Raw genomic sequence first — 23,515 nt, 5'->3', positions numbered from 1 at the left:
CAAGGGCCCTGGGGTTGGAGAGTGTCTGAATTTTCGGCCGGGCATGGTGGCTTACACCTATAATCCCAGCACTTTGGGAGGCCAAGGCCGGCGGATTACCTGAGGTCAGGAGTTTGAGACCAGCTGGTCAACATAGTGAAACCCTGTCTCTACTAAAATACAAAAAAAAAAAAAAATTAGCTGAGCATGGTGGTGGGTGCCTGTAATCCCAGCTACTCAGGAGGCTGAGGCAGGAGAATTGCTTGAACCCAGAAGGCAGAGGTTGCAGTGAGCTGAGATTGTGCCCCTGTACCCCAGCCTAAGCGACAAGAGCAAAACTCCAGCTCAAATAATAATAGACTGTCTGAATTTGAAAGATAGCAGGTATGGCAGTGTGGCTGCAGCAGAGGTGGGGAGGACAACAGGAAAGGAGAAATGAGACAGGAGAGGGGACAGCAGGTCGTGTAGGGCCATGTAAGTCCCAGTGAGGACTCTGCCTTTTAATCTGAGATAAATGGGAGCTATGAGGGGGTTCTCAGTAGAGGATGAAGGTGATTTGACTTAAGTATTAACAGTATCCCATGGGCTGTTGAGTAGGGAGTAGACTATGGGAGGTTGGCTGGGCATGGTGGCTCAAGCTTGTAATCCCAGCACTTTGGGAGGCTGAGGCAGGAGGATTGCTTGAGGCCAGGAGTTTGGGACCAGCCTGGGCAACACAGGGAGACCCAGTTTCTACAAAAAATTTAAAAATTAGCCAGGCATGGTGGTGTGCGTCTATAGTCCCAGCTACTTGGGAGGCTGGGATGGGAGGATCACTTGAGTCAGGAGGTGGAGGCTGCGATGAGCAGTGATTGCACCACTGCACTCCAGCCTGGGCGACAGAGCAAAACCCTGTCTCAAAATGAAAAAGGAATATGGGAGACAAGGAGAGAAGCCGGGAGTTCAGTGAGGAGGTGACTGCAGGAGTCCAAGAGGGATGTGCTGTCAGTTGGGCCAGGTGGATTTAACAAGGAGCAGTGATCAGCTTTTGGAGTTTTATTTTTGTTCGTTTATTTATTTTTTTTGAGACAGAATCTCACTCTGTCACCCAGGCTGGAGTGCAGTGTCAGGATCTCGGCTCACTGCAACCTCTGCCTCCTGGGATCAGGCAACTCTTGTGCCTCAGCTTCCTGAGTAGCTGGGATTACAGGTGCGCACCACCACACCCGGCTAATTTTTGTATTTTTAGTAGAGACGGGGTTTTGCCATGTTGGCCAGGCTGGTCTTGAAATCCTGGCCTCAAGTGATCCTCCTACCTCAGCCTCTCAAAGTGCTGAGATTACAGGCTTCAGCCACCATGCCCAGCCTTGGATTTATTTTGAAGGATTCCTGTAATGGAGGAAGCACAGGGGCCAGCGGGATTATGGAACACGACTACCTCTCCCATTCCGGGAAAAGGGTGACTAGGGGGTCTGAGCAGAAAAATCTTCCAGGAAGGATCCCAGGCCCTAGTCTAGGGCGGTCACCAGAGAGGCCAGGCAACCAGTCCAAGGTCGCATGGCTGGTGAGTCAGCGCTGGAGCCAACTTGGGCTCCCTCTCCCCTCCCCATCTCTGCTTGTATTCCCACGCCCCAGGGTGGCCAAGGCTGCCCTCCCTCCCCTGGTCTCAGGGGTCACCAGGAATGGCCACTGTTCCGTAACTAGGCTGGAGAGCAGGAAGAAGCACCCAGCTCTGAACAGGCCTCGACCTTCAGAGAAGGTCTCCTCTCCCTTTCCTCCTCACAGGTGTGTAAACAGACTCCTGAGGTGTGACGATCCACCCACAACTCTCCTACCCTGCCCCCTCCCGTGCCCTCCCCTCCCTCCACAGAGGTTCACAGAAGACTTTCCTGGGAACCATTCTCAGAGAAAGAAAGAAGGAGGAGAGAGATAGGGGGAAAAAGTGCACTCAATGATTTTTCTGGGGTGGAGGGAGCACAGAGATGGGGGAAATCCAGGCTTTGGTGTTGGAGTGCTGGAGGGCTAGAGAAGAGAGGGAGGCCTGGGATCTGGGAGGCCTAGTAGTCTTCCCACCCTATCCCACTGCCGTAAAGCTACTGGAATGGAGATGTTGGGGCCAGAATATATATATATATTTTGAGACCGAGTTTCGCTCTTGTCCCCCAGGCTGGAGTGCAATGGCACAATCTCGGCCCACCGCAACCTCCGCCTCCCGGGTTCAAGCAATTCTCCTGCCTCAGACTCTCGAGTAGCTGGGATTACAGACATGTACCACCACACTCTGCTAATTTTGTATTTTTGGTAGGGACCGGGTTTCTCCATGTTGGCCAGACTGGTCTCAAACTCCCGACCTCAGGTGATCCACCCGCCTCGGCCTCCCAAAGTGCTGGGATTACAGGCGTGAGCCACTGCACCCGGCTTGGGGACAGAAATTTTAATTTTTTTTTTTGAGACAGGGTCTCGCTGTGTTGCCCAGGCTAGAGTGCAGTGGAGCTCATGGCTCACCACAGCTTCAACCTCCCAGGCTCAAACGATCCTTCCATCTCAGCCTCTTGAGTAGCAGGGACTACAGAGGCAAACCACCATGCCCTACTAATTAAAAAAAAATATATATATATTTTTGTAGAGATGGGGTCTCGTTATGTTCTCCAGGCTGGTCTCAAACTCCTGGCTGCAAGCAGTCCTCTTGCGTTGGCTTCCCATAGTGCTAGGATTACAGGTGCGAGCCACCATGGCCTGCCCCAGAAACTGTTTGAACACAGTCTCTTTGAAGAATCAGATGAAAACCTGCACACTACTCCTTCCCTCCAAATGCTCATTTGCATTCATTCAATAAAATTAATTAAGCACTAGGCTGGGCGTGGTGGCTCATGCCTGTAATCCCAACACTTTGGGAGGCCGAGGCGGGTGGATCGAGTAAGATCAGGAGTTAAAAACTAGCCTGTCCAACAAGTTAAAATCCCATCTATACTGAAAACACAAAAATTAGCCAGGCATGGTGGTGCGAACCTATAATCCCAACTACTCCAGAGGCTGAGGCAGGAGAATCACTTGAACCCGGGAGGTGGAGCTTGTAGTGAGCTGAGATCCTGCCACCTCACTCTAGCCTGGGCAACAGAGCCAGACTCCATCTCAAAAACGAAAACAAAAAAGGCCGGGCGCGGTGGCTCATGCTTGTAATCCCAGCACTCTGGGAGTCCGAGGAGGGTGAATCAGGAGATCAGGAGATCGAGACCATCCTGGCTAACATGGTGAAACTCCATCTCTACTAAAAATGCAAAAAATTAGCCGGGCTTGGTGGCGGGTACCTGTAGTCCCAGCTATTCGGGAGGCTGAGGCAGGCGAATGGCGTGAACCCAGGAGGCAGAGCTTGCAGTGAGCCAAGATCATGCCACTGCACTCCAACCTGGGCAGCAGAGTGAGACTCCATCTCAAAAAATAAAATAAAATCAATAAATCCCCATTTTAGCTCCACCCTGATCTCCTCTGGAACTGTGGGCAAATCCTTTTCATCCTCTGGCCTCACTTGACCAGTCTGTAAAATGGGAAGGGGGCTGGTCCCAAGTGAATGATGAACCTTAAGTAGTCCCAAGTTCCTGCATACCTTCAGTCTGGAAGGGACCCCGGGAAAGGTTGTTTTTATGGAATCGTGGCATTCTTAGCAATTCAGAATATCAGGGTTCACACACACCAGCACCATCATTACAGATGAGGAAACGCAGGTCCCTCAGTGCCAGGAGCTTCACAAAGGAAACTGAGAGAGTCAGAGTGGATACCAAGGAAGTCCAGAGCCCCCTGATTCTGTGTCCTGCATGTATGTTTCCTCCTGCACACCACTCCCCTGTTCCTGCTTTCTTTTTCTTTTCTTTTTTTTTTTTTTTGAGATGGAGTCTCACTCTGTCACCAACAAGACTGGAGTGCCGTGGCATGATCTCCGCTCACTGCAACCTCTGCCTCCCAGGTTCAAGCAATTCTCCTGCCTCAGCCTCCGGAGTACCTGGGATTACAGGTGCCTGCCACCATGCCCGGCTAATTTTTTTTTTTTTTTTTTTAGTAGAGATGGGATTTCACCATGTTGGCCAGGGTGGTCTCAAACTCCTGACCTCAGGTGATCCACCCTCCTCAGCCTCCCAAAATGCAGAGATTACAGGCTTGAGCCATGGCGGCCAGTCCTCTGTTCCTGTTTTTCTTCTGTCCCTCTGCCTCCCAGAATCTCTCAATTACCCACCAGCACTCCATCATCCAGGAATTTCTCTCAACCCCTTCCTGACATTGTTTATATGATTTTACTCCCTGCTGGGTAAGAAAGGACAGTCTGGGACATGTCCTTAAACTTATTTCTGAACTAGCTCCCTGGGGACTCTACCTCCTAATGAAGGAAGTTGGGTTGCTTGAGAACGGGTATGGTTTTATTAGCCAAGATGCTAGGCTATCAACCTCTGCAGGAATCTTCTGCCACCCCCTGCCCCGCTGTGGGCCTCAGTTTCTTTGTCAGTTACTTGGGAAAGGGTTGTATTCGCTGCTTCTGGGGGCGAAATGCACCCTCACGCTGGAGTTAGCAATAATAATGCAATCATTACCTGTATAGTAAGACGGGCTATTTACTGAGTGCTTAACTATATGACTGGCACCATTCTAACCACTTCCCATGGTCTACTGTTTTACACTCAAGATTAGCGCAGAAGCCTCACAACAACCCCAAAGAGGCAAGTGCTATTAGGATTCCCATTTGGTAGAAGGTAATACTGAAGTCCAGAGAGGTTATGCTACTCATCTAATATTTCACAGCGAGGAAATGACAGAGCTGGGATCCCAACCAAGGTCTGTATGGCTACGTGGCTTCCTCTTAAACCCAATGAGAGCCCTAGCTTGCAGAGGACGGTGTATTTGGGGCTCATAGGACTAATTAGGACTAATTAAGAGCCTCCTTTGGGTGGGGACGCCAACTCGTTACATGACATCACGAAGGAGCACAGTGACGTCGGCCAAGGCGGGCGTGGGAATCCACGCGCCTTCCAGCATCCGTTAACGGAACCGCCCCCCGACCCGTCTCATTTCCGTGTATATTTGCATATTCAGCGAAAGGACGTCGATACGTCAGCGTCGACGGGGTGACGTCAGGGTGCGCCTCTGCAGTTTCCCCCGAGCGTACGTACATACGTACTGACGCACGCATGGCCACGAGAGGGCGGGGGAGGAGTGAAGAGGTTGAGGCGCCCCGCCCAGTCAGCCGGGTTGCGCGTGCCCTGTGAGACCGCCAAGATGGTGGTGGGCGCGTTCCCTATGGCGAAGCTGCTATACTTGGGCATCCGGCAGGTCAGCAAGCCGCTTGCCAACCGCATTAAGGAGGCCGCCCGCCGAAGCGAGTTCTTCAAGACCTATATCTGCCTCCCGCCGGCTCAACGTGAGTCTGACCCGAATTCCCTCCAACCTTTTTCCTTTCTCCAACCCCCTCAGGTGGTTGCTCAGGGGATGGACTTCTGTTTACGACCAATCACAGCCCGAACCGGCAAAGTCCAGTGGCCAATAGGGAGGGTTCCTGATAGAGGGGCGTGAGGGTGGCCCAATAGTGAGGGCGGGGCGTGGCGTAAGGGGCGGGCTAGGGCGCCGCCGCGTGAGTAGGAAATGCCAGCCAATAGAGGAAGAGAGCGCTTGGAGACTGATGTCCTGTTAAGCCAATAGTGTGAGGGATGGGAGAAATTTGGACGGAGCTTTCCAGGATAGAGGAACTAGGGGAGGGGCTGAGGAGAAACCTGACGGGGTCCTTTGCCCGGCCGTCCTTGGGCAACTTCGTTTCAAAAGTTGCACCCTGTGCCTCAGTTTCCCCTGATCTGGGAGGTGCTTGTATATCCTCCGTTTAGGACGTCGACGTGCCTCAGTTTTACTGTAGGCAGTAAGTCTGGATTAGGGGCATGGTTCGGGGGTGAAGTCTGGAGGCATGGCCTGGGAATCTGGAAAAGGACTTTGAACCAGAGAGGACATTCATCTGTGTACTCATTAATGCGCTCATACGCCGTCCTTTCATTCGGTAGACAGACTATGCGGCCTTTTTGCTCAGCACTGGGAGATACACTCCTGATCCATCACTGTCAACCCAGAGTGGTCGGGGAGTGGGAGCCCCGGAGCTCAGAGGAGCTCCTGGCCCAAGGACCTGAGGCCAGCAGGGCTGCCTAGAGGGGGCCGCCCGAGCTCAGATCTAAAGGGCATAGTAAGGTCCGGCGCGGCGGCTCACACCTGTAATGCCAGCACTTTGGGAGGCCGAGGTGGGCGGATCACATGAGACCAGGAGTTCGAGACCAGCCTGGCCAACATAGTGAAATCCTGTATATACAAAATATACTAAAATTAGCTGGGTGTGGTAGCCCACGCCTGTAGTTCCAGCTACTTGGGAGGCTGAAGCAGGAGAATCGCTTGAACCCGGTAGGTGGAGGCTGCAGTGAGCCTCAATTATGCCATTGCGTTCCAGCCTGGGTGATACAGCAAGACTGTCTCAAAAAATAATAAATAAATAGAAATAAAGGGCATAGTAAACACCAAAAATATAAACTACTTTAGAAAGGTGATCTGTGTGCTACGTGGGACATAACATAAGGGAATTTAGCATGATTGGCTGGGTCGGAGAACCACTGAAACCGCCTTTGCAAAATTATGACTGACACAGTGAAAGAGATTTAACTTAACCGACTCCATCTTGCTTCTAACCTCCAAGCTATCCTTGTTCATTCCTGGGCGAAGGCTGAACTAACTTTGAGAGAGATTTAGTTTCTAGTTTCTAGTTTCTAGTTTAAACAAACATGGTAACAGCCCTTTCCCAAAGCAAACCTCCTTCTTGTCTGGGGACTAGATTGCCTTTGTAGGACTAACATTAGCCACAAGATTAGAAATTATGGTTTAGGAGTCATGCAGTTGGAGGCTACAAGATTCTGACCCTCCCTAAACTGCTCCTAAGATCAGTGCTTGAGATATTCTGCAGACCCTGCACTTGATGGATCAGCTGGCCTTACCCAGATCAATAAACTGGCCCATCTGATCTTGTGGCCCCCACACACGGACTGACTGAGTGCTGGAAGACTGCTGGGACTCCCTATGATTTTATATCTGACCAATCAGCACTCCTGGCTCACTGGCTTCCCCCACCCACCAAGTTATCCTTAGAAACTCTGCTCCAGCTGGGCCCATGGGCTTAGGCCTGTAATCCCAGCACGTTGGGAGGCTGACGCAGGTGGATCACCTGAGGTCAGGAGTTTGCGACCAGCCTGGCCAACATGGTGAAACCCCATCTCTACTAAAAATACAAAAGTTAGGCGGGCATGGTGGCAGGTGCCCATAATCCCAGCTACTCGGGAGGCTGGGGCATGAGAATCACTTGAACCCGGGGATGGAGGTTGCAGTTAGCCAAGATCACGTCGCTTCACTCCAGCCAAGGCGAAAGAGTGAAACTCCATCTAAAGAAAAAAATATATATATATACTCCCTGAATGCTCAGGGAGACTGATTTGAGTAATAGTAAAACCCCTGACTGGGTGCAGTGGCTCACACCTGTAATTCCAGCACTTTGGGAGGCTAAGGTGGGCGGATCGCAAGGTCAGGAGTTCAAGACCAGCCTGACCAACTGGTGAAACCCCATCTCTACTAAAAATACAAAAATTATCTGGTGTGGTGGCGCACATCTGTAATCTCATCTACTCAGGAGGCTGAGGCAGGAGAATTGCTGAACCTGAGAGGCAGAGGTCGCAGTGAGCCGAAATTGTGCCACTGCATTCCAGTCTGGGCAGCAGAGCGAGACTCTGTCTCAAACAAACAAAAAACCCTCCCGCACAGCCAACTCTTCGTGAATTACTCTTTGTCTTGCAGTTCTCCTGCCTTGATGAATCAGCTCTGTCTAGGCAGCGGGCAAGGTGAACCCTTTGGGCGGTTACACACCATTCATCCCTCCATCCATTCATTACTTCCTTTAGCTAGTATTTTGTGAGCTTCTGCCCTGTGCCAGGTCTTGTGCTGGCAATGCTGGCGAAACAGCAGGGACCAAGCCAGCACCAATCTGTGCCCTCAAGGAATTCCTAGTCCAGCGGGGGCAGAGCTGAGATGGGGGAGCCCACTGGGCACCTGATGTGGCATGGGGTTCAGGGAGGGCTTCCTGGCAGAGGAGACAGCTGAACTAGGACCTGAAGGGTGAAGACAACACCAGGACAAGGAGCAAGGAAAGCACTGGGGCAGAGAGAGGAGCACATACAAGGCCCACATAGTTAAGGGAATGCACCTTTTTTCCCCTCTGTAAGTTTGGATGCTTAAAGTTTGCTTTCCAGAGCCCAGAATTCTTGGTTCTTCGGTGTTTGGTGGGGTCATTGTTGGGTCTGCAGCTCTTAGAATGGGAAAGTATTAGATTTCACGGTTACCACAGTGCTTTCCTGTTAGCCATCTCATTTGACCCCCACAACTGTTTTGTCCCCATGTCCAGAAAGAGAAATGACTTCCTCTGGTTTACAGAAGAGAAAATGGAGGCCTTGAGGGCAGAAGTTAATTGCTCAGGTCATACGCAGAGATTTGTGCCAGAGGCAGGACTTTGGACACTGAATTCCTAGACCCAGTTTGTTTCCTGTCTCTGTCTGTCTTCCAAACACTGTGACATTCTTAGCATTGTGGTTTAGAAAATGGTTTCTGGAGGCCGGGCGCGGTGGCTCAAGCCTGTAATCCCAGCACTTTGGGAGGCCGAGACGGGCGGATCACGAGGTCAGGAGATCGAGACCATCCTGGCGAACACGGTGAAACCCCGTCTCTACTAAAAAATACAAAAAACGGGCATGGTGGCGGGCGCCTGTAGTCCCAGCTACACGGGAGGCTGAGGCAGGAGAATGGCGTGAACCCGGGAGGCGTAGCTTGCAGTGAGCTGAGATCCGGCCACTGCACTCCAGCCTGGGCGACAGAGCGAGACTCCGTCTCAAAAAAGAAAGAAAGAAAGACAGAAAGAGAGAGAGAGAGAGAGAGGGAGGGAGGGAGGGAGGGAGGGAGGAAGGAAGGAAAATAGGAAGGAAGGAAAATGGTTTCGGCCGGGCGCGGTGGCTCAAGCCTGTAATCCCAGCACTTTGGGAGGCCGAGACGGGCGGATCACGAGGTCAGGAGATCGAGACCACCCTGGCTAACACGGTGAAACCCCGTCTCTACTAAAAATACAAAAAACTAGCCGGGCGAAGTGGCGGCGCCTGTAGTCCCAGCTACTCGGAAGGCTGAGGCAGGAGAATGGCGTGAACCCGGGAGGCGGAGCTTGCAGTGAGCTGAGATCTGGCCACTGCACTCCAGCCTGGGTGACAGAGCGAGACTCCGTCTCAAAAAAAAAAAAAAAAAAAAGAAAATGGTTTCTGGAGCCGAGCGCAGTGGCTCACGCCTGTAATCCCAGCACTTTGGAAGGCGGAGGTGAGTGGATCATGAGATCAGGAGTTCAAGACCAGCCTGGCCAACATGGTGAAACCCCATCTCTACTAAAAATACAAAATTAGGCAGGCGTGGTGGCGCACACCTGTAGTCCCAGCTACTTGGGAGGCTGAGGCAGGAGAATTGCTTGAATCCAGGAGGCAGAGGTTACAGTGAGCTGAGATCATGCCACTGCTCTCCAGCCTGGGCAACAGAGCGAGACTCTGTCTCAGTAAATAAATAAATAAATAAATAAATAAATCAATAAAAAGACTTCTGGGCGAGGCGCAGTGCCTCCCACCTATAATCCCAGCACTTTGGGAGGCCTAGGTGGGTGGGTCACCTGAGGTCAGGAGTTAGAGACCAGCCTGACCAACGTGGAGAAACCCCGTCTCTGCTAAAAATACAAAATTTGCCAGGCGTGGTGGCGCATATCTGTAATCCCACTCGGGAGCCTGAGGCAGGAGAATCGCTTGCACCTGGGAGGCGGGCAGTGCAGTGAGCCGAGATCGTGCCACTGCACTCCAGCCTGGGCAACAAGAGTGAAACTCTGTCTCAAAAAAAAAAAAAAAGTCCGGGCATTCCTGTAATCCCAGCACTTTGGGAGGCCAAGGCGGGCGGATCACAATGTCAGGAGTTAGAGACCTGACTGACCAACATGGTGAAACCCCTCCTCTACTAAAAATACAAAAATTAGCTGGTCATGGTGGCGTGCGCCTGTAATCCCAGCTACTCAGGAGGCTGAGGCAGAAGAATCACTTGAACACAGGAGGCGGAGGTTGCAGTGAGCCGAGATCGCACCACTGCACTCCAGCCTGGGCGACAGAGCGAGACTCCATCTCAAAAAAAAAAGAAAGAAAATGGCTTCTGGAGTCAGACTGACATAGGTCTGAATCCCTACCCAGTCTGGTGACTTTGGGTACATCCTTTAGCCCCTCTTAGCTTCAATTTCCACTTCTGTACAGTGGGTGTTATGTAATAGTCACATTAACTGGGCTCGTATTTTGTACCAAGGCTTGTCTTGAGCACCTCCCAGCCTCTACCATTGGGTCCTCACCAATTATGATGAGGTAGATGCTATTAATATTCTCATTTTGTGTATATACTATATATGCATTATGCTGTAAATAATATTTATTGTGTTGTTGTGAGGATTAAGTAAATGGATATAAAATGTTAAGTCAGTGCCTGGCATAGGGTCATAGCTGTCATGTAGATATTATAGATACAACAGGCAGGAAAAAGCAAAACATCTTGCCCTCAGGTACCTTACATTCTTGTGGAGGAAGCCAGACAGTAAATGAAATAAATAGTTGGCTGGGCCCAGTGGTTCACGCCTGTAATCCCAGCACTTTGGGAGGCTGAGGAGGGCGGATCACTTGAGGTCAGGAGTTTGAGACCAGCCTAGGCAACATGGCGAAACCCCATCTCTACTAAAACTACAAAACTTAGCCAGGCATGGTGGCGAGCACCTGTAATCCCAGCTACTCGGGAGGCTTAGGCAGGAGAATCGCTTGAACCCAAGAGGCAGAGTTTGCAGTGAGCCGAGATTGCACCACTGCACTCCAGCCTGCGTGACAGAGTGAGACTCCATCTCGAAAAAAAAAAGAAGTTAAAATATGAAATATATTAGCAATAATTACTCTAGGAGAAAAAATCAGGGTTGTAGAACAAGGAGTATTTAAAGGAAGGCTATAAGCGTAGATAGGATTATCAGGGAGAACTCACTGAAAATATGCAAAGGAGGGAGGGAACGAGCAGTGTTGGTATCTGGGGGAAGAGGCGTTCCAGCCCAGAGGATCCCGCATGCACACAGGACCTCAGGCATGAGCGTGCCTGGCACACAGTACAGAGGAAACTGATGACGGGAAAGGGGGACAGTTTGTATGGGGCCTGTGGGTCACTGCAAATGCCTTGGCTTTACTCTGAGTGGAACAGGACTCACTGAAGGGTCCTGTGCAGATGAGGGACAAGATCAGAGTTCTATTTTATTTTATTATTTATTTATTTATTTTTGAGACAGAGTCTCACTCCGACACCCAGGCTGGAGTGCAATGGTGCGATCTGGGCTCACTGCAACGTCTGTCTCCCAGGTTCAAGCGATTCTCCTGCCTCAGCCTCTCGAGTAGCTGGGATTACAGGCGCTTGCTACCGTGCCTGGCTAATTTTTGTATTTTTAGTGGAGGCTGGGTTTTGCCATGTCAGCTGGGCTGGTCTTAAACTCCTAGTCTCAAGTGATCCACCGGCCTCGGCCTCCCAAAGTGCTGGGATTACAGGTATGAGCTATCGCATGCCCAGCCCACAGTTCTATCCCTTTATTTATTTATTTTTGAGACAGAGTCTCACTCTGTCACCCAGGCTGGAGTGCAGTGGTGTGATCTCTGCTCACTGCAACTCTGCCTCCCGGGTTCAAGCAGTTCTCTGCCTCAGCCTCCCAGTTAGCTGGGATTACAGGCGCCTCCACCACGCTCGACTAATTTTTGTATTTTTAGTAGAAACAAGGTTTCACCTTGTTGGCCAGGCTAGTCTTGAACTCCTGACCTAATGATCTGCCTGCCTCCGCCTCCCAAAGTGCTGGGATTACAGGTGTGAGCCCGGCCTCACAGTTCTATTTTAATAGGATCCTTTCGGTAATCCTAGGGTGAAGGAGGAGGTGACTATTATAGTTCAGAGAGGAAGTGAGTGACAGTTAGGGGTCAGGTTCTGGAGATTTTTGTTTATTTTTTGAGACGGAGTCTTGCTCTGTTGCCCAGGCTGGAGTGCAGTGATCCAATCTTTGCTCACTGCAACCTCCCCGTCCCGGGTTCAAACTATTATCCTGCCTCAACCTCCCAAGCAGCTGCGATTACAGGCACCCATCACCATGCCCAGCTAATTTTTCTATTTTTAGTAGACGGGGTTTCACCATGTTGGCCAGACTGGTCTTAAATTCCTAACCTTGTGATCTGCCCACCTTGGCCTCCCAAAGTTCTGGGGTTACAGGCGTGAGCCACTGCACCCGGCCCGGAGATATTTTTTACCCAACTTCTTTTCATATTTTCAAGCCCTCAGAAAAGTTGAAAAAAATAATATAATCATCTATTTATCCTTTACCATCTAATTCATCATGTATTAACTTTAAACAAGTTTGCTTTGTTTTTGCTCTCATCTGTGTATATCTATGTGTATATATACACACGATTTTTTTTTTGAGACGGAGTCTTGCTCTGTCACCCAGACTGGAGTGCAGTGGTGTGAGCTCGGCTCACTGCAAGCTCTGCCTCCCGTGTTCATGCCATTCTCCTGCCTCAGCCTCCCCAGCAGCTGGGACTACAGGTGCACGCCGCCCTGCCCGGCTAATTTTTTTGTATTTTGAGTAGAGACGGGGTTTCACTGTGTTAACCAGGATAATCTTGATCTCCTGACCTTGTGATCCTCCTGCTTCGGCCTCCCAGAGCGCTGGGACTACAGGCATGAGCCGCCGTGCCCGGCCACACGTGATATTTTTTAACTATTTGAAAATGAATTGTGGACGTGACACTTCAATCCTAAATATTTCAACCTGTATCTCCTAAGAACAAAGACATTGCCCTGTATAGCACAGTACCAGTATCACACCTGATTAATTGAACACTGATAATCATATTGATAATAATATTATTTAATATATGGCTCTTCAGTTGTACCCCAAAATGTCCTTTTTAGCTGTTTATTATTATTTTACATCTAGAGTCTGCCCAGGGATCATGTACTGCATTTAATATCTTGCCTTTTTAATTTCCTTTAATCTTCCTTTAATATCTTTCCGTGTTTGGCAATCCGGCCCACTGCCTGACTTCGTAAATAAAGTTTTATGGTATCACAGCTGCGCCCATTTGTTTATGTATTGTCTTTGGCTGCAGAATGGAGTTTGTATGGCCTGCAAAATCTAAACTATTATTTATTTATTTATTCTTGACACAGAGTCACGTTCCATCTCCCAAGCTAGAGTGCAGTGTTGCAATCTCGGGATCTCGGCTCACTGCAACCTACATCTCCCAAGCGATTCTCCTGCCTCAGCCTCCGGAGTAGGTGGGACTACAGGTGCCCATCACCACTCCCAGCTAATTTTTGTATTTTTAGTAGAGATGGGGTTTCACCATGTTGGCCGGGATGGTCTCGAATTCCTGACCTCAAGTGATCCGCCCACCTTGGTCCCCCAAAGTGCTGAGATTGTAACCACCCAAGGGGTTCACCTTGCCTGCTGCCTAGACAGACCCTATTCATTAAGACAGGGGAACTGCAACAGAGGGAATAATTCACGCAGAGCCGGTTGTGTGGGAGACCGGAGTTTTATTATTACTCAAATCAGTCTCCATTCAGGGAGCAGAGGTTTTTTCTTGTTGTTGTTGTTTTTAACACGGAGTCTCACTCTGTCACCCAGGCTGGAGTGCAATGGTGCGATCTTGGCTCACTACGACATCGGCCTCCCGGATTCAACTGATTCTCCTGCCTCGGCCTCCCGAGTAGCTAGGATTACAGGCATGCGCCACCACGCCTGGCTATTTTGTATTTTAAGTAGAGACGGGGTTTCTCCATGTTGGTCAGGCTTGTCTCTAACTCCCAACCGCAGGAGATCCACCCGCCTTGGCCTCTCAAAATGGTGGGATTACAGGCATGAGCCACCGCGCCTGGCTGGGGGAGCAGAGTTTTTAAGCATAATTTGGTGGGTGAGGGGAAGCCAGTGAGCCAGGAGTGCTGATTGGTCAGAGATGAGGTCATAGGGAGTCAGAGCAGTCGTCTTGCGCTCAGTCAGTTCCTGGGTGGTGGAGGTTGGGGAGGGGGGCATAAGATCAGATGAGCCAATTTGTTGGCCTTTGTGGGGCCATCTGATCCATCAAGTGCAGGGTCTGCAGAATATCTCAAGCACTGATCTTTTTTTTTTTTTTTTTTGAGACGGAGTTTCTCTCTGTCACCCAGGCTGGAGTGCAGTGGCCGGATCTCAGCTCACTGCAAGCTCCACCTCCCGGGTTTAGGCCATACTCCTGCCTCAGCGTCCCCAGTAGCTGGGACTACCCCGGCTGGTTTTTTGTATTTTTTAGTAGAGACGGGGTTTCACCGTGTTAGCAAGGATGGTCTCGATCTCCTGACCTCGTGATTCGCCCATCTCGGCCTCCCAAAGTGCTGGGATTACAGGCTTGAGCCACCGCGCCCGGCCTCAAGCAGTGATCTTAGGAGCAGTTTAGGGAGGGTCAGAATCTTGTAGCCTCCAGCTGCATGACTCCTAAACCATAATTTCTAATCTTGTGACTGATGTTAGTCCTCCAAAGGCAATCTAGTCACCAGGCAAGAAGGAGGTCTGCTTTGGAAAAGGGCTGTTACCATGTTTGTTTATTTTATTTATTTTATTTTTTTTTGAGATGGAGTCTTGCTCTGATGCCCAGACTGGAGTGCAGTGGTGCTTCTCGGCTCACTGCAACCTCCACCTCCCGGGTTCAAGCAATTCTCCTGCCTCAGCCTCCTGAGAAGCTGGGATTACAGGCACCCACCACCACGCCCAGCTAATTTTTGTATTTTCAGTAGAGACGGGTTTTCACCATGTTGGTCAGGCTGGTCTCGAACCCCTGACCTCATGATCCACCTGCCTCAGCCTCCCAAAGTGCTGGGATTACAGATGTGAGCCACTGCGCCAGGCACTATGTTTGTTTAAACTATAAATGATAAGTTTCTCCCAAAGTTAGTTCAGCCTTTACTCAGGAATGTACAAGGGCAGCTTAGAGGGTGGAAGCAAGATGAAGTCAGTCAAGTTAGATCTCTTTCACTGTGTCAGTCATCATTTTGCAAAGAGAGGTTTCAGGATTACAGGCGTGAGCCACCGCGCCCGGCCTCAAAATCTAAAATATTTACTCTCTGCCCCTTTACAGGAAGAGTTTGCTGACCCTGCTGTAGAATAGTATCCCTGCCCTTGTTTTTTATGACACTGGCATCGGAGCCAGTCCTCTGATTGATAATGTGTCCCGCTGTCTGGAGTCTCCTGATTGCTTCCCCTGATTGGATTCATGTTGAACATGTTTGGCGGGAGCACCACAGACTCGAGGTGCCTCTTAAGGCCATCCCTTCAGGGGGCTCCTGAGGTCTGTTTGTTCCGTCATTTGTGATGGTAATTTGGATCGCTTGGTTAAGGTGTAACCATGTCGAGAACCTTTCCTTTTCCTCTTCATGATGAATAAACCAGTAGATTTGTTTACAAGGTAGAGCCGGCAGGATTTCCCATGGATTGGGTGTGAGACGGCCGACTGGAGAAGGGGCAGGTTGGACAGAAAGACCTGGAGCTCAGTTAGGGACAGGTGGAGTTGGAGATGCTACCGGATATTGCGATGTACTGGCTTCTTACATTTACACATTTTAATTACATCATTAGTGTCTTCACACTGCTAATTGCCCTTTGCTCTGGCCCCCAGCCATGGCAATTGGAATTTCCCAGGGTACACTGGTGGCCCTGCGTTCTCTCAGGTCAGGTGTCCCGAGCTGACCAATAAATCCAGTATCTGTACCTTGGCTGAGATACTTTTGACTCAGCGGGCTGGGCCCAGCTGTCTCACAGGAGAGGCTGCAGCAGTAGCTGTGGCTGCCTGAGGAGAGAATAGTACATGCTAGAAGCATAAATCATCGATGATGCACCCTGCTGGGGAGGCAGAGATCTTTTTTTTTTTTTTTTTTTTTTTTTTGAGACGGAGTCTCGCTCTGTCGCCCAGGCTGGAGTGCAGTGGCCGCGTCTCAGCTCACTGCAAGCTCTGCCTCCCGGGTTTCCGCCATTCTCCTGCCTCAGCCTCCCGAGTAGCTGGGACTACAGGCGCCCGCCACCTCGCCCGGCTAGTTTTTTGTATTTTTTAGTAGAGACGGGGTTTCACCGTGTTAGCCAGGATGGTCTCGATCTCCTGACCTCGTGATCCGCCTGTCTCAGCCTCCCAAAGTGCTGGGATTACAGGCTTGAGCCACCGCGCCCGGCCCAAAGATCTTTTTAAACACAAAATTCCTTTGTTTACATTATTTTAACCCAAAAGTAAAGGAGGTTGGTGATGCTAGGCAGGTTGAAGCCACGCCTGCAAGTTCACTTTTGGTGCACCCAGGGAGGCTGTGAGATGTCTCTGGGCAGTGGGAAAATTCCAGCTCGTCTCTGTTTATTCCTTTGGAGTGCACTGGTCCTTTTCCTGGTTTATCACACATGGTAGGCAGTAGAGTGACTGGTCCCCCAAAGATGTCCACATCCTAATCTCAAGAACCTGCTGAGTATGTTACCATGCACAGCAAAGGTGACTTTGCAGATGTGATCAAATTAAGGATTTGGGGATGCAGAGATGATCCTGAATTACACAGGTGGGGTCAGCATGATCACAGGGGTCTTTATAAGGGAAAGAGGGAGGCAAGAGAGGGAATGATTTGAGGGATGTTGCCTTGCTGGCCTTGAAGATGGAGGAAGGAAGGCATGAGCCAGGGAATGTGGGCAGCCTCTGGAAGCTGGAAAAGCCAAGCCAAGGAGATGGATTCTCCACTGGAGACTCCAGAAAGGAACATAGCCCTGCGGACACCTTGAGATTAGCCTAGTGAAAGCCATTTTGGACTTTCTTTTTTTTTTTTGAGATGGAGTTTCACTCTTGTTGCCCAGGCTGCAGTGCAGTGGCACGATCTCAACTCACTGCAACTTCTGCCTCCTGGGTTCAAGCGATTCTCCTGCCTCAGTCCCCTGAGTAGCTGGGATTACAGGCACCCGCTACCACACCTGGCTAATTTTTTGTATTTTTAGTAGAGATAGGGTTTCACAATGTTGGCTAGGCTGGTCTTGAACTCCTGACCTCAGGTGATCCACCCGCCTTGGCCTCCCAAAGTGCTGGGATTACAGGCATGAGCCACCATGCTTGGTTTTTTGTTTTTTGTTTTTGAGACAGGGTCTCGCACGGTCACCCAGGCTGGAGTACAGTAGTGTCATCTCAGCTCCCTGCAACCTCTGCATTCCGGGTTCAAGCGATTCTCCTGCCTCAGCCTCCTGAGTAGATGGGATTACAGGTGCATGTCACCACGCCCAGCTAATTTTTGTATTTTCAGTAGAGACGGGTGTTTACCATATTGGCCAGGCTGGTCTTGAACTCCTGACCTCAGGTAATCCACCCACCTTGGCCTCCCAAGGTGCAGGGATTACAGGCGTGAGCCACCACACCTGGCCCCCATTTCAGACTTCTGACTTCTGGAACTGTAAAATAATAAATTTAGGACAGGTGTGGTGGCTCACGCCTGTTATCCCAGCATTTTAGAAGGCCGAGGCAGGAGGATCACTTGAACCCAGGGGTTCAAGACCAGCCTGGGCAACACAGCGAGACCTTGTCTCTACTAAAAATAAAAAAAAAACTAGTGGGGCATGGTGATGCATGCCTATAGTTTTAGCCACTCAGGAAGCTGGGGCAGGATTGCTTGAGCCCAGGAGAATGAGGCTGCAGTGAGCTGTGACCGCACCACTGCACTCCAGCCTGGGTGATAGAGCAAGACCCTGTCTCAAATAATAATAAATTTGTGTTGTTTTAAGCCACTGCATTTGTGGTAGTTTGTTATAGTGGCCGTGGGAAACGGATACACCACAATCATTCATTCAGGTTGCTGAGGTCATTTTTTCAGAAGTGTTCAGCTCTGTGGCCATTCTTATGAATTTAGCCCATGGACTTGGTTTCAGTTTTCTTTTTCTTCATAACCATCTGATCCAAAGCTTGGTGGCTTAACATAATAACTCTTAGCTAGATGCAATGGCTCATGCCTGTAATCTCAGCACTTTGGGAGGTTGAGATGGGTGGATCACTTCAGGCCAGGAATTCAAGATCATCCTGGGCAACATGGCAAAACCCCTTCTCTACTAAAAATATAAAAATTTAGCGGATGCCTTTGGTCCCGGCTTCTCAGGAGGCTGAGGTAGGAGAATCGCTTGAACTCGAGAGAGGTGGAGGTTGCAGTGAGCCAAGATCGTGCCATAGCACTCCAGCCTGGGCAACAGAGCAAGACCTTGTCTCAAAAAGACAAACAAAAAACCCAGTCACTCTTAGTTTCTGTTACCTTTGTGGCTTGCCTGGGCTCAGCCGGACAGTTCTTTTGCCGGTTGCTGCTTGGCGGGCTCTTATCCAGGTACAGGCGGAGGTGGCTGGGCTGGAGTCATCTGGAATTGGCACTGGGCAGTTGGTTCCCTCTCAGCATAGTCTCTGGGCCTCTCTTCTCCACGTGGTCTCTCCTGCAGCTACAGCCTCCCAAGTAGCTGAATATCTCCACGGCTGCTCAGTACTCCCCAATAGCCAGATTTTCATGCAGGAAGAAGCAAAAGCTGCAGGTTATTTAAGGGCAAGGCCTGGAACCTTCCAGCGTCATTTCCACCACACTCTATTGGTCAAAGCAGCCCTAGGCACAGACTACAGTGAGTGTGGGAAAGGGCTGCACAGGGTATGATACGAAGGGGTCCCCGATGGCAGTCTGCCACAGAGTAGGCACTCTCGGCTTCAGATCTTGGCACTGCCTCTTATTAGCCGTGTGATTTTGAGCAGGCAGCTTGACCTCTATGAGCCTCCATTTCCATATTTATCAAATGGGATAATAATAGAACTTATCTCCCAGGATTCTTGTGAGGATGCAACAGGATAGTGGATAGGCGAGCCCAGGCCTGGGACATGCCCATCTGGTTGCTACTACAGGATGGGGTATACATGGAATCCTTTTTTTTTTTTTTGAGACGGAGTCTAACTTTGTTGCCCAGGCTTTTGCCCTCCTGAGTAGCTGGGATTACAGGTGCCCGCCACCACGCCCAGCTAATTTTTGTATTTTTAGTAGAGATGTGGTTTCACCATGTTGGTCAGGCTGGTCTCCAACTCCTGACCTCAAGTGATCCGCCTGCTGTGGCCTCCCAAAGTGCTGGGATTACAGGCGTGAGTCACCGCACCCAGCCGGAATCCCTTCTTGTCATTACTGCCCAAGTACCAAAACCTCTGCTTCTGGATAAAGACTTGGTGCACTCAGATCCTTGCCCCGCTGTTGACGTGGTGTGTGTCCTGCATGAGTCACTCTGACTTTCTGTACCATATAGCACTTACCTCATAGGTCTGATGTTCCCTTAGCACCATTCAGTAAACAGTGTTTACTGTTTACTCTTTACAGCCTGGCCTTGAACCAGGCTGCCCGCTTATCCATCCCTGCTCTGCCACTTTCTGTGTGACCCCAGGGAGAGTTATTTAACCTCTCTGGGCCTGTTTTATGCTTGTAATTGGGTTGTTATGTGGATATTCATATCCATAAAACATAGAACTGTGCCTGGCCCTCAAATACTCTGTACATGTTTATTTACTTTTTATTTATTTTATTTTTTGAGACAGAGTTTCACTCTTATTGCCCAGGCTGGAGTGCAATGGCATGATCTCAGCTCACCGCAACCTCTGCCTCCTGGGTTCTAGTGATTCTCCTGTCTTAGCCTCCCAAGTAGCTGAGATTACAGGCATGCCCCACCATGCCCGGCTAATTTTTTGTATGAATGTAATTTTTTGTATGAATGTAACTTTTTGGGTGAATATAAGATGAGATTTGGGTGGGGGACACAGCCACACCATATCACTTGGCCTGGGGAATGGGGACTATGCTGTGGGGGAACTGGCCAGGAGACAGCCGGGTCTCCGCCAAGGTACCTGGTAAACTAGAAAAAACCTCCTTCTTAAGGCACACAAGACTTTGCCCTAGGTAGAGACTGATACATTCTCCTTTGAGAATTTGTAGCTACTGACTGTCCCTCATGTGGACTTGGGGCCTCTTTGAAAGGTCCTAGAAGTTGCATGCTGAGAATGAACCCCTGGGGTACCTAATTGTGTCTAAGCACCTGGCAAGGACAAACATAAACTCTTTCTGCCTGTGCTCTCTTTGCCCGAGCCTTGGAGAACTCCTTCAGACAGAGTTCCAGCATACAAGCTCACAGTAAAAAAAAAAAAAAAAAAAAATATATATATATATATATACCGTATGAAAAAAGCAGCCACCATGAACGAGAGCCAGCAGAAAAACATGGCAGGTCACAACCTGCAAACATGTGAAATGATCAGATGTAGATATAAATTACCTAAGCTTATCTGTTAAAAGGATAAAAGAGAAGGATCTTAAAACACAAGTAAAATAAAAAATTGCCAGGGAGCTAGAAAAAGAATTAAATAGAACTTCTAGAAAGGACAGCTACAACAGTTGGTGTTCAGCTCTCAATAGAGGGGCTGACTACCCACCAGATTAAACACAAGTGCCGAGAGGATTGGGGAGCTGAAAGGTGTACAATATGGAGGAAAACTAGTGAGCTTTGTGGGGTGCTTCTGGTAGATGCCCAGGAGTGCTACCTGCAGGTCCTGATTTGGTAGACGTGGGGAAGGGGTGGACGTGTTTATTTTTAGCAGTCTCCGGAGTGCATTCTCACACGCACCAGTGTTTGAAAATCACTTTGCTGGAGTCTATTTATAATCACCAGAGCATCACATCAGTTATATTATATGGTAGCCAGGCTGCTGCTGGTAACCTCCAAATGTTTGTTATTATATTCTCCTATCAAGGAAACATTTCTGAGGTTCCTTCCCTAGCATATATATATATGCATGTATGTACACATATGTAAAAATTATTTAGCAGTCAGCCAGGCACAGTGGCTCACGCCTGTAATCCCAGCACTTTGGGAGGCCAAGGCGGGTGGATCACCTAAACCCGGGAGTTCAAGACCAGCCTGGGCAACGTGGCAAAACCCCAATTCTACCAACAATAAAAAAAACTAGCTGGGTGTGATTGGTGTGCGCCTATGGCCCCAGCTACTTGGGAAGCTGAGGTGGGAGGATCACTGGAGCGCATGAAGTCGTGGCTGCAACGAACCTTGGTCACACCACTGTACTCCAGCCTAGTTGACACCGTGAAACCCTGTCTCTCTAAAAAAAATAAATGCCGGGCACAGTGGCTCACACCTGTAATCCCAGCACTTTGGGAGGCCGAGGTGGGTGGATCACCTGAGGTCGGGAGTTCGAGACCAACCTAACCAACCTGGAGAAACCCTGTCTCTACTAAAAATACAAAAAATTAACCAGGCGTGGTGCTGCATGCCTGTAATCCCAGCTGCTTGGGAGGCTGAGGCAAGAGAATCACTTGAACCCGGGAGGTGGAGGTTGCGGTCAGCCAAGATCGCACCATTGCACTCCAGCCTGGGTGACAGAGCGAGACTCTGTCTCAAAAATAAAATAAAATAAAATAAAATAAATAAATAAAAGTATTTAGTGGTCATGTATGGCGCTAACATATAACAGTATGGCTGTTATATGCATTTAAAACCATACACAGAAATTAGAGGGATGAAATGAACATGTAAACATTTTAAAAATAAACTTATTCATGCCCCCCCAAATATTTTTACTCTCACTGAAAACATTCTCCTATACAGACATTATTAAGTAAATTTGGAAACTCTTGGTGAAACCCTCTGTGAGAGTCTGGCTTTGACTTTTTTTTTTTGAGATGGAGTCTCGCTTTGTCCCCCAGGCTGGAGTGTAGTGGCACAGTCTTGGCTCACTGCAACCTCCACCTCCCAGGTTCAAGCGATTCTCCTGCCTCAGCCCTCCCGAGCAGCTGGGATTACAGGAGTGTGCCATTATACCCAGCTCATTTTTTAAATTTTTTTTTTTAATTTTTAGTAGCGATGGGGTTTCACCATGTTGGCCAGGCTGGTCTCAAACTCCTCACCTCCAGTGATCTGCCCGCCTCAGCCTCCCAAAGTGCTGTGATTACAGGCGTAAGCCACTGCTCCCGGCTGGCTTTGACATTCTTTGTGGCTGTCACAGCTGGCAAAGACCTAACTAAGGCACACAGTCTCAGATGGAAGAAGTGTGTCATTGGCTTCATTTAATCTCGCTGCTCCTTTTTTAGTCCCACCCTTCATTATGCAGAGGCATTTGCTGGAATTTGCTCATGTTCTCATGGCTAAATCTTCTGGCCGATTTGTTTTGTTTTGTTTTTTGTTTTTTTTTTTTTTGAGGCGGAGTCTCACTCTGTCGCCCAGGCTGGAGTGCAGTGGCCGGATCTCAGCTCACTGCAAGCTCCGCCTCCCGGGTTTACGTCATTCTCCTGCCTCAGCCTCCCGAGTAGCTGGGACTACAGGCGCCCGCCACCTCGCCCGGCTAGTTTTTTTTTTTTTGTTATTTTTTTAGTAGAGACGGGGTTTCACCGTGTCAGCCAGGATGGTCTCGATCTCCTGACCTTGTGATCCACCCGTCTCGGCCTTCCAAAGTGCTGGGATAACAGGCTTGAGCCACCGCGCCCGGCCAGGAGTGTTTTTCAGAAGCCCCTGTGTAGAGGGCTGACTGATTTGCAACCTGAGTGCATCCCAGGGAATCTACTTGTCCTGGCCGCAAGCAATATGTCAAGTGGACAGGAGAGGGCGTCCGTGTCAGCCTGGGGATGGCGCCTGCCTGAGAAAGCACAGGAAGCCATCTGTAATTGACCGGTGTATCTCTGTATCAGTTTATGCTCATCTGTAATTAATTGAAAACCCAGCCAGTAAATGTCAATCAAGCCTTAAATCAAAAGGGTGTTTTTTGCTGGCTTTTCAGTAAGCCCTAAGGAAGGCCTCTTCGTGGTTGGTTTGGTGGCTCAGTGGTGTCATTAGGAACCTGAGGACTGTGTCTCTGCCGTGTTGGTGCTCAGGCAGTCCTCATAGCCTCAGTAGGGCTGCTGCGGCTCCAGGCATTGTGGCTTTATGTTTCCTAAGGGAGGAAGTCTGTCCGTTTGTGTATGGAGGGGTGGGTGGTCAGATAGTGAGGATAGCGCCTCAAGGAGGAATATCCTTTTCCAGAAGTCCCTAGGAAACTCCCCTCACTGCCAGCTTACCACAGCCGGGTCACCTCCTGCCCCTTGGTGTATAGGAGATTGCAGTGGTGAGTATCGGCTTCTAAACCCTAATGGAGGTAGGGAGGATGGAATTACTAAGACAGTAGAGAATTATATAAAGTAGCACTGGTAATTAGAAACACTAAAGTTGTTCTGAAATCTTTTTTGTTTGTCTTGTGACGGAGTCTCACTCTGTCGCCCAGGCTGGAGTGTAGTGGTGCTCTCTCAGCTCACTACAACCTCTGCCTCCTGGGTTCAAGCGATTCTCCTGCCTCAG

At 49.6% G+C, this 23,515-nt stretch overlaps 1 protein-coding gene across 2 annotated transcripts in view; it reads left to right on the top strand.

Moving 5' to 3' along the window:
- Window positions 1-4,095: 4,095 nt before the first annotated feature.
- The window catches only part of OPA3 (outer mitochondrial membrane lipid metabolism regulator OPA3), a 59,033-nt gene continuing 39,613 nt past the window's right edge, over window positions 4,096-23,515 (top strand). The window contains exon 1 of one of the 2 annotated variants that reach the window (XM_033223697.1): window positions 4,096-5,362. In XM_033223697.1, coding sequence (XP_033079588.1) covers window positions 5,221-5,362 — 142 coding nt within the window. In that variant the 5' untranslated portion in view covers window positions 4,096-5,220. The remainder of the gene's footprint in view (window positions 5,363-23,515) is intronic. The other variant, XM_033223698.1, reaches the window with a different exon arrangement.

The sequence above is a fragment of the Trachypithecus francoisi genome, unplaced genomic scaffold (genome assembly GCF_009764315.1).
Source record: "Trachypithecus francoisi isolate TF-2019V2 unplaced genomic scaffold, Tfra_2.0 Lachesis_group12, whole genome shotgun sequence".
Lineage (NCBI taxonomy): Eukaryota > Metazoa > Chordata > Mammalia > Primates > Cercopithecidae > Trachypithecus > Trachypithecus francoisi.
The sequence above is the reverse complement of the archived record's forward strand: the minus strand, read 5'-3'. Positions and strand labels throughout refer to the sequence as shown.